Consider the following 11,186-nt stretch of genomic DNA (forward strand, 5'->3'; position numbering starts at 1 on the left):
TGGAGGAGCTGTGAAAACGAAATTGTAAAAGTGCCCCAGGACTGGGGAGATGACTCAGTGAAATGAGCCTGCATCAGCACACATGAAAGCTGGGTGTGGTGGCATCTCCTGTAATCCCAGTGCTGGGATGGTAGAGACAGCAGGATCTCTGGCTCACTGGCCAGCCTGGCTAGTCTAGCTGAATGAATGGGCTCCAGTTCACCAAGAGACAGTCTCAGAAAAAGAAGGTGGAGGGCAACTGAGGACACTTGACATCCATCTCTGATCCACACATGCACATACATCTACCCACACATAGCCTCAGTAATGCCCACTGCATAGTGTTTCATGTTCCCATGGACTGTGTTTTGTGACTTCTGACAGAGTAAGTGGGATGGGTGCTGCTGCTTGTGGGGTCAGGTTGGGAAGGGCTGTGGTTTTGTCTGTACAGCCTCTAGCACTGTCTTGCCCTGCTTCAGAACCCTGAGGAAGCAAGCTGCCCTGTGAGTGGCCTGTGGAAAAGATGGCAGCCAGCAAGGAACCCTAAGTCCCAGCAGCCCCTGGGGTTGGGCGCCTGTGAGAAGCTATGAGGCACATAGCTCTTTTGGGGTTCCTACCCTGGGAAGTCATGAGGACAGTGTTAGGCTAAACCACTGGCTTCCAGGTAGATAATGAGTAGGGCTGTGATGTCCTGCAAGCAGTGGGGAAGTTCACATCTTAGCTATAAATAGATTTTTTTTTTTTTTGGTCTTTTTGAGATGGGGTCTCCCTGCAGCCTCCCAAGTGTTGGGATTAAAGGTGGGTGCCACCATGCCTGGCTTTGGTTTTTGACACTGTCTTTGTATGTAATCCCCACCCTAACCTTGATATCTTGAGCCTACCAAGATTGCTAGGATTGAACCACATATTGTTTTTTGAAATTTGTTTTGTTTGTGTGCTTGTTTTTTAAGATGGTCTTATGTAACAAGCTGGCCTCAAATTTACTTGTAGCCAAAGATGACCCTGAACTTCTAATCCTCCTGCCTTTACCTCTCAAATAATGGAATTAGTATGTACCACCATGCCTGGGTAAGATTGGTTGCTTGTTTCTTTTTCAGTGTTGGGGATCAGATCTAGGGCTTTGTGCGTGCTAGGCAAAGAACTACCACTGAGCTGCACTCCCCCAGCCCCCCAGCCCTCCCTTGAACCTATCTGCTCAGAGCTACTAATTAGGAGTGAAGCTTGGGCTGGGCTTGGTGATGCACACCTTTAATTCCAGCACGTGGAGGGCAGAGGCAGGTGAATCTCTGTGGGGTCAATACCAGCCTGGTCTACATAGTTCCAGACCAGCTGGAGATACAGGGAGACCCTGTATCAAAAAAGAGACAACAACAACAACAACAACAATGCTTGGGCACCACAGCCATCTCTACGTCCCAGCCCAAGGCCGAGGAGGTCAAGGGGAGAAGGAATGAAGCAACTTGGTGAGAAGAGCACTGGTTTTGCTGGTTTTTATTCTGCATATATCCAAAGACGGATGACATCAGAGGTGCTTTTTAAGAATTTAAAAGTAAAGCCACTTGAGAAAAGCTCAGAATCAAAACCATTAATATTATTGGTGACATTGGATCCTCTGATTCCTTGAAGATAAAGCAAAAAGGAGACCATTAAGGAGGCCATTAAGCAGAGTTGTCCTTCCCCTGAACTGGCCATGGGTTAAACCCAACTCCTCTTTGGTGAAACACACTTCCTGTCTCAGCACAGGGTGTAGGCAGGTCCAGCTCACACCCCCAGGAGCATCTGCAGACAACTACTACATTTGTCCTATCAATGGAACTGGGGGTGGGGACCTCTTGTAGGAGTACCCGTGAGAGGTACACGCACTGAGCGACCCAATAGCAAGCTGTCACCCACCCAGCTTGCATAACAGAAGGGCCTGACTGAATTGAGTAATTTTATCATCAAAAAGAAAAGGTGAGGACTTTCATAAACCAGCTGCGGTCAGTGCACCAGGTACAAGGCCCGATACCATGATAGTACTTTCCACCACCAATTTTTTTTCCAGTGCTGGAGATGGAACCTGTGGTCTCTGTATGCTAGGCAAGCACCCTATCAACTGAGACACACCCCCAGCTCCCATCACCAGTTATTTAAATAGGACACACTTGGATGCCCATCCCAGCTCCAAAGTGGAGGAAGTAGCACCCTAGACAGATCATCAAGGTGTGTCAGCTGACAGCCAAGAACAAGAAAACATCCAGCATCACTGGTGCCTATCAGTACCCCTCTCCACCCCTGAGGACAGCACCCAGGGAGTTAAAGTAGATGGAGCCCAGATCCTGTTTCACAGGTCATCCGCTGCAGGTAACCAACATGTTCCCCCAGCACAAGGGATCAAGTGAAGGACCTACTTTTGCCTCGACATTTCCTACAAGGAGCTATTAAATTCTGACAGGAGTGCCATCTGGTGTACCAAATCCTGGGTTTCTGACAAGAATGTTAGACTGCTGTGAAAAATCACTTGCATCTGAATGACAAATTTCTGAAGGGGTCAGGGTGGGCACTATGAAGACATGTGATTTTTGCCCCTCAAGGGGATAGTCAAATTTGACTAGGGAATTTCTCAGTCCCATGTTGCGGCTCCATTCCTTGCCCCTTTCTGAGGTATGAAAACAGAAGCAGAGGGGCCTGGTGGTCCCAGCCACCTCTTAGCTGACCAGACATTTGTTTCTGTGTGGCTCCAAGAGTGCATCCCCTGTTAGCTAAGCTGTCAGGCTCTGGCCCCTACTAAACATGGATTCAGCAGCCCTGGCTTATAGAGGAGAGACCTCCAGAGAGTGAAGTGACTTATTTGTGGGAAACACTAGGAAGAAAATTGGATCCCCGTGGCTAAGCACCCCCATACCACTCAGCCTATAAATGTCTTCCGTTGTGAAACACTGCGATCCTGCAAGAGCTGTGTGTGGGTAGTGGGCCACCGAAGGGTTCCAACCCTGTGAGGAAAGAGTTCCGGCCTGAGTCCTGTCATAGCCAAGGACAAGGATGCTGGAAGAAGAGTTCGTCTGAAGATTCAGATTTCCTAGTTTCCATTGCCTGGAAAATAATGACCTGAGTTAAAAAAAAAGAAAAAATTAGTAGGGTATAAAAGGTGACTTTTATGGTTTTTTGGTTTTTTTCTTTTTTGGTCTTTTTGAGACAGGGTCTCCCTGTAGCCCCTGGAACTCACTATGTAGACCAGACTGACCTTGAATGCACAGAGATCTGCCTGCCTCTGCCTCCCAAGTGCTGGGACTAAAGGCATGCGCCACCACGCCCGGTAAAAGGTGACTTTTTTTTTTCTTTTTTTTTTCTTTTTCTTTTTTTTGTCTTTTTGAGACAGGGTCTCCCTGTAGTCCCAGCTGTCCTGGAACTCACTATGTAGACCAGGCTGGCCTTGAACTCACAGACATCCACCTGCCTCTGCCTCCCAAGTGCTGGGATTAAAGGCGTGCGCCACCACACCCAACCCAAAGGTGACATTTTTAAAAAGCCAATTTGTGTGTGTGTGTGTGTGTGTGTGTGTATGTATGTATGTATGTATGTACGTATGTATGTGTATGTGTATGGTTATATGGGCTAATGGGGTTTCTCTAGGTAAAGATGCTCACTACAAAATCCAAGTTCAATCCCCAGGACTCAGAGGTGGAAGGAGAGACCCAACTGACTCCAGAAAGTTGTCCTCCAGCTTACACACACGCACGCACGCACACACACACACAATAAATGTACGTTTAAAAAATATATATTCAGGCTTACATTTCAACTTCACCTCTTCCCAGACATGGGACTGTCCTAATTCCACTGTAGCAAAAGAGATCACGAGCACCACAGTGAAATGGAAGTACATGAGAGGTTGAGTTCCCTTTGAGTTGATTCCACTCAGAAATATACCAGAAGTTATGATGGCATCCCTGAGTGCCAAGGTCAGGCTCAGGAAATGGTTCACCAGCAGTGAACACTGGAAAGCCTTAGACACTAATACTGTGCTACTCTAAAATCCCCGTTTCAGGAAGCTGTTTAGAAAAACTGGCTCCCTCCATCTGTGCTGCCCTTGAACAAACTCCCTGTAACTGAATGCTGAATGCACACTGAAGTGTGAGGCTTTAAAAACAAAAAACAACATCAACAAAAACGTCTTCATGGGTTGGGAGGCACGACCCCAAATGAAAACCATTTAAATGAAGCTCACTGTTGTGAACAAAGCAGCTTAGAGAGATGGGTGATTTCTGCTGGTCATTTCTTAATGTTCTTACTAAATTGTTTTGGAAACTAAATGGTATTTGAAACCGGTTGATAAACTATTTCCTTCTGCCTCTGCTACGAGGAAGCAGAAAGCTAAATTTAATATTTGGTATTCTAAATTTTTTATTTCTATTAGATTAGCTTTGTTGAATATTTGTTTTTCTCTATGACTTATTTTCTGTTTTACTAGGTTTTCAAGTATGTTTCTTACAAATCACCTAAAATTCTTTCTGAAAATCAGAGCCCAAATGACAATAATGACTTCCAAAAACAGTCTGTCCTGTTTGCCAGACTCCACCAAAAACAAATGAGTTATGAAACTTAACTCCCCACTGCATTGGTTCTTTCCTCACCCTTTGTTCTTTCCACAGAGCAAGACCTCTACCCTCCTACCCCTGTGAGTGTGATGCCAAACAGCTCCCTCTCCCTGGCAGGTAGAGTGATCGTGCTGCTCACAGCTGGGAGTCAGCCCTCCTGGGGTCTTACCCTCCAAAAGAATCACCGACCTCCAGCTGCTTCAGACTTCCTCTGTAAGGAGAGAGAGGAAAGTGTTCATAGGCAAGCCTTATCTGTAGGTAATTCACTGCACACTCCACACATCAGATTTCTCTGTTCGCTTTCCCAGGTCTTTCTAGGTAACACTGAGCAGCTGGCAATTCTGAATCTCAAGATTGATTGCCTCCTTTGCCAGATGGTAAACTCCAATTTACATTTTTGCTTGCCACTGTAGCCCCAGGACCTGACAGAACCTAGAAGTGTGGAGAAGGGCTGAGGGGCGATATAAAACCTGGAGATAGAGAAAAGGTGTGAGAGAGCGATTGTGGGTGCTGTCATGCTTTTCTAGCTACCTGCCCTGCCGCATAGTCCTATAGAGAATGAAACCGGTTCAGTGAAAACGTACCACCCAATGGTTGTGGAAATTGAGGTTTGGAAGGCTAGGCAGCCTCTGCCAGATTGCATAGCTAGTTACTGGGAAGCCCAAACTGAAACCCTGTTCTGGCAGCAAAGCCAGTGCTCTGTCCTGTGTTCTCAGCCCAAAATGAGGCCAGCAGCCCCATCCCAGCCCTGTGCAAGGCTTGCTGCTCTCATTCCACAGAGAAGGGGCAGAGCACAGCCAGGCTTCACAGGACTCAGCCTGACTCCCGTTCCCAGTTTGCACTGACAGAAGAATGCAGAACTGGATGTATTCAGGAAGGGTGGGGAGCTGTTTACTCCAAAGCTATAAACAGAACAAAGCAAGCCCTGGATGATAGGGACATGAAATATAGAGAGAAATTTGGAAAGACTGGAGATAGGTACATGGGATGGGGAGGAAACAGGAGAGGGCAGCCACCATCTTGATAGTAAACAACCATCTGTGGGAGAAGTGCTTCTGGGAGAATTTGTGTGAATAAACATCTCGGACTACAAGGAACTCCTCTAAAAAAGAGAGAATGCAGATAGTTGTGAAGACTCTGGGGAGTCTGGAAAGCTGACCCAGCTGTTAAAGAGTGTGCACTGCTCTTGCAGAAGACCCAAATTCAGTTCCCAGCACCCATATTGGGTGACTCACAACCACCAGCTCCAGGGTGTCTGATGTCCTCTTCTGGGCCTCTGGGGATCTGCACATGTACACATAATCACATCAGTATAATTTTTAATTTTTTAACCAAAAAATATGTATGGACGCAGACAGATTTAAGGGTAGCTGACTCTGGAGGCTGAGAGCTACACAAAATGCTCCTGCTGCCACCTCATCTTCCTGGGAAGGCCTGAGACAGTTGACTGCTGCTCCCACATTTCCCACAGGGTCACCATGAGTGATGACTAAGGATGGCCCCAACCAACAAACCTCACCCCACCCCTGTATGGGGAAGATGGCCCATAAATACTAGTTCTGTTTTCTTTCCCTTCGTAGAGCCTTTAAGGGAACACAGGAGCTACAGGAGTCCCCTGTGAAAGAAGTATCTCCTTGGTCCAGTCCAGTTCTTTCAAGTAATTTGCAGTCCATTCTGTAAGTCTCTTCCAGTCAGAGAAGAGCGGACCTCAGGCTCAGCTAGGGAAGGCCTGACTTCTGGGCTATATGCCATCCCTCCTGTGAACCTCTGGGCATCTCCCAGCTTCTCATGTACAGTGTTTACAGTGTTCTTGGTTCTGGGCCCGATGGGGTGAGGGAGGTTGGCTGATGTGAAGAGGTTGCTCTGGGGAAAGGAGGCTGAGGAGATCCCTGAAATGCTGCAGGTCCAATGGCTACCTGCTGGGAATGACATCTGGGAGCTGGGGGCGCGTGGGGGTGAGACAGGTCTTGCCCTCCGACTAGATGACCGTGACACTGGAAAAGCCCGGTAGGAGGGTCAGAAAGGAGGGCCTCATGAGAGATGGGCATTAAGACTCCCCAGGAAGGGAGAGGCCAACGGGAAGCAGTCAGGGAAGGTTTCCCAGGGATCTCTGTAGCCTTGGGGACAAATTGAACCAAAATGGACATAGGAGAAGCCGCCTGGGAGTCCGACTCTGCCCTCTGCACTTCGGGAGCTGTCCCTTCAGTACCCGCGTGCTCGTAGACAACTTTGGGGCACTGGCGTGCCGGTTCTTCCCCAGCAGCTCAATGCCTTCCTCTCCCACATCCTCTCCACCTGCCAAAGCCCCACACGACTGCAAAACACAGCCCCAGTGCCTCCTGGGCGGGGCCTGTCTAGCTCCCTCAACTGTATTAGGGCTGTCTCCCTGCACGCAGTTCTAGCATGCCACGGCCTGCCAGCTTACAGTCCTCCACTGGGGTCTCTCCTCAGGGAGGACAAACATGGTATCGATTGATCATCTTGATTCCATGGACCTGGATGCACCTGACCTCTGAGAGCCCCTCACCTCCCCTAGACTCCCAGGCAGGGACACCCCTGTGAAGAACAGGTACCTTTCCCATCTGCCTTGTAGTCATCAGGGAGGAGCTTGTCCTGCCGGTAGCCCAACACAAAAGCCAAGAAGGAGAGGATGAGAGCATCGCCAATGCTGAGGATGGCCAGCATGAAGGCCCAGCGGATAGTGCAGTGGCCCAGCGTGTACTTGCCCGTCTGCTCGCCACACATGCGCCGCACCTCGCTGGAGTCCCAACCATCTGGGTAGACCAGGCAGCCGATCATTAGGCCTGTGGCTGAGGGGACAAGAGAGGATACAAGTGGTGTCAGGCTGGATATGCAGCCTGCTACCTCGAACTGCTCCTGTCAGCTCCCCGGCCCTTGAGTTAGGCTTGAGTGCCACAAGAGGCAGCTCCTTCCATCCTTGTAAGTACAAGTGGAAAAGCTGAGGCTCAGCAGCTGGCCCTGGGAGCCAGGGGTCAAGGCAGATGGAGAAGCTGGGCTCCTCAGCCAGGGACATTCTGCCTTGCACCAGGTGGTCCTGCCACCCCTCTGCTGATCTAACCCTAGACTCAAGGCACTGTGTACTTTGGCTTCAGAGCCTTCCAGAATCTGATGGGATTTCTCGCCTGAGAGACACTTGTTCTCCCTTCATCATCTGGAATAAGCACAAGGCCACCTCAGGCCATGGTTCTCATGAGCCCTGATTTTCCTTTTTGCATATACTGTATGGCTCAGGTGCCTTCAACCTGATGAACACAGGCTTTCCAGCCCCATCCCTGGCTGCTGGCTTGTTTCATAAACCTTCATTGCTCTTTCTCTCTGCAACAATGACAGACAACCAAGGGCATTGAGAGTCAGGCCCACCTGACCCTGGAGGACATGCACCAGGAGACAGAACGGCCACTGTGGTAGGGAGGTCTCACAGCTTGGTCACTTCCTGTTGTCTGTGCATTCCACATTTGCCGAGGACCTAAGGTACTCCTATTAGCCCACCCTCAGGTGAACTCTGGGAGATACGGTACCGTTGCTACAGCCTACAGACCATGAACATTGGGCTGAATGTTTTTAATCTCTTAGATTAGTATGCTGAAATGCTAACCCCCAGAGTGATGGTATCAGAAAGCAGGGTTGGGGGGTAATTAGTGCAAAAGGATGAAGCCCTCATGGGTGGACTTAGTGCCCTTTTACAAGGGACTACAGAGAGCCTTCCTGCCCTCTCTCCATCCTTTGTGAGCAGAGCAAGAAGCAGTCTGCTACTGGAATGAGACCCTCACTGGAACCAGACTGTGCCATTTCCCACCCTCAGATAATCCAGTCTGGAACTGTTGAGGAATAAATGTCTGTTGTTAAAGCTCATCTCTGGGAATTCATTATAGCAGCATAAAGTTACTAAGGATGTTACCAGGACCCAGGGAAGACACCCTGTCCTCTTTGAGCTGAGACCACACTGGCATCAGACTCTCCAATATTTTCCAGCTACATCCTCCAACCCTTTGCTAGGTCATTGGTCCCTCCTGCCCAACCCCTGCCCAGTCCCCTGGCTTTGTGGGTGAGGTTAACTAATAGATGCACTTCCCAACTGCTAACTATGGGGCACAGCCCCCTCTTCAGCCCTCCCCTCCATAACACAGCATGGAACGTAACACCCTTTGTCCCCCATCATAAATGCTTCAAGGGATGGCACCTGGCCATCTCTGCTATCAGTGTCTCGGCTCTGTGACCCAGATAGCACCTGACTCAAATGACCTGGTAATCCTGCCTGCACCCAGGCCTTCCTCATGCACCTGCTTAGCGAACATACCTGTTGCAGGATGCTGGGGTGGAGAGACGAGAGGGAGAGAGAGGAGGCTATGACTCCAGCATTCTATAGCCCTGGTGTAGAGAACCAGCTGGCAAGCACGCCAGCCCATTCTGCTCTTTGTGCTCGGTCATCACTGTCCCTTCCAATAGGACCGCTGTGGATCTGTCTCTTCATTGCCCACCAAAGCTTGCCTCTCCCTTATCAAACGGGAGTTGGAGATAGATGGGGAGTTTGGGAGGAATTCTGAGGTCAGGCTAGTGGCCTGGGTTCAAGACTGGGAGTTAAGTCGTCCCTCACTAACTGAATGCTCACTGCCAGGTTACCCACTAATTGCCTTGTCTGTGAATGCAGGAGCACTTGTCACCGGGTTGTGATGAGGCTCCACCAGATGTACATGACTCTATCTTGTGAATCATACAAAACGTGAGTCTTAATAAAGATGTTTTCTGAATACATCTAGTTTTGGGGGAACCCTTGCTTTAATTCTCTGAGGGCCTAAATTGCCAGCTGATTTATTACAGCCTTGGCCAACTCTGATGCCTTCTTGCAGTCCAGTTCCTCATCTGTACTTGGGCACAGGTGGAATTGCTTGGGATCCTCTTCAGCTCTGCCTGCTGGAGTCTGTGTTTGCTGGCCTGAGATTCTGAGTTCTGTTCCACCAGCCCTCCAAAAGGAGCTAACCAAAGATCTTTTTAAAAAATTTTTTTTTAATTTTACATGTATTGCCTGCATGTAGGTAAGTGCACCCATATTGTGCAATGCCCACAGAGGTCAGAAGAGGCTATCAGATCCCCTGGAGCTGGAGCTGTGGGCAGTTGTTAGCTGCCATGTAGGTGCTGGGATTCAAACGCGGGTGTTCTCCAAGAACAACCAGTGCTCTTAACCACTGAACCATCTCTCCAGCCCCTAACCAAAGATCTTAACAAAGACCTCCAAATAAGTTCATGGGCATCTGTGTACAATCCTTGCAGTGGGCAGGGGCCAAGAACAAAAGGCTGCTGATGGGCTATAAAGCACACCTCTGGTATAGTGGCCTGGGTGTCAGAACACCTGATTTCTTCTACCAGGAGCTTGTGCTCCTGGGCAAGTCACTTCTCTCTGGCTCAGTACCTCTGTAGCATGCATTGACCAAACAGTCTACCCTCTGACACCATTCTGCCTCAGCCTTTTACATTTACTTTAAGAGTGTGTGTGTGCACACGCATGTGCATGTGTACATGTGTGAAGGCCAGAGGACAACTTATGGGAGTCAGTGTGAGTCCCAGAGATCAAACTCAGGTCTTCAGGCTTGGCAGAAAGTGCCTTTGCCTGCTGAGCCATCTTATTGGCTCTGTCTCAGTCTTTCTAAGATTTTCAACTTTTTTCCCTTTGAGACAAAAGTCACAGTGCAACGCTGAATGGCCTGGAACTCACTCTGTAGCCCAGGCTGGCTCTAAACTATGATAGTCCTCCTCCTGCCTCCGACTCCCAGGTGCTGGGATTATAGAGACACCACACACACTCTACTCAGAATCTGCGGGACACTAAGCAGAAGACCCAGGGCCACTGCGGTGGAATGGGAAACCTACTGTGCCCTGGGTGTGTTGCTCACCTGCCGGCCACCGACCCTGCTCACCTGCAGCCAGCTGCATCCAGGCACAGATCTTGTAGACCGTGGCAGTGTTGCAGACGAAGAACAGGCTGAAGCAGATGATGGAGCCAATGATGAGGAACATGGCCAACGCTATGAAGAACATGGCCGTCTTGAAGGCTCTGGAGGGGATGGAGGAGAAGTCGAGAGGACCGCCCTTGCAGATGAGCTCAGAGGACAGCACGTTGCCCACGCAGTAGGAGAACAGGCCGAAGTAGCCGGCCTGCGGCGTGCTCACGCTGTCGCCTATCCAGTAGGGCTGGATGAAGAGGGCCATGACCAGCACGGAGAAGCAGATGGTGAGCGTGCCCCACATCACCCCCACGGCGCGCGAGTTCCGCACGTAGTTGGTATGGTAGATCTTGGCGGCCTCCTGCGCGGGCAGCAGCTTCACCATGTTGCCAGGGACTAGCTGCAGGTCTGCAGCCTGGATCTGGGGCCCAGCAGGGAGTCACCCTCAGCCTGGCGGCGGGGGGGCGCAGGCTTGAGGGCAGGGCGCAAGGTGAGGGCCCCCAAGCGAAGGGAAGAGGTTTACAGGCCAAGGACAGCCTTGGCTTCTTAGGGGACCATTGCCGGGTGCTTGGGTCGGACCTGGTGAGGCGGGCCTCGGACCTGCCCTCTCCTTCGGGCCAGTCAGGGCTTGCGGCCTGCGGGCCCGCCCCCCCTCCCCCAACACTACCGG

General features: G+C 50.1%; 1 protein-coding gene across 1 annotated transcript; it reads right to left on the bottom strand.

Moving 5' to 3' along the window:
* Positions 1-1,439: 1,439 nt before the first annotated feature.
* On the bottom strand, positions 1,440-11,166 carry Lhfpl5 (LHFPL tetraspan subfamily member 5). The gene is made up of 4 exons (XM_008840093.1): positions 10,490-11,166; positions 7,130-7,366; positions 4,726-4,767; positions 1,440-3,066 (listed from the first exon to the last, which is right to left on the bottom strand). Exons 1-3 carry the CDS (start codon positions 10,899-10,901, stop codon positions 4,757-4,759), a joined length of 660 nt encoding a protein of 219 aa, XP_008838315.1. The 5' UTR covers positions 10,902-11,166; the 3' UTR covers positions 1,440-3,066; positions 4,726-4,756.
* Between the last annotated feature and the right edge of the window lie 20 nt (positions 11,167-11,186).

The sequence above is a fragment of the Nannospalax galili genome, unplaced genomic scaffold, assembly GCF_000622305.1.
Source record: "Nannospalax galili isolate Female #2095 unplaced genomic scaffold, S.galili_v1.0 scaffold538, whole genome shotgun sequence".
Lineage (NCBI taxonomy): Eukaryota > Metazoa > Chordata > Mammalia > Rodentia > Spalacidae > Nannospalax > Nannospalax galili.

Excerpts from the sequence above, each read along its gene's own strand:
- Lhfpl5 (XM_008840093.1), bottom strand. The coding sequence starts at position 10,901 with ATGGTGAAGCTGCTGCCCGCGCAGGAGGCCGCCAAGATCTACCATACC. Across the intron at positions 7,367-10,489 it reads CTGGATGCAGCTGGCTGCAG|CCACAGGCCTAATGATCGGC; the intron begins GTGAGCAGGGTC and ends TTGTCCCCTCAG.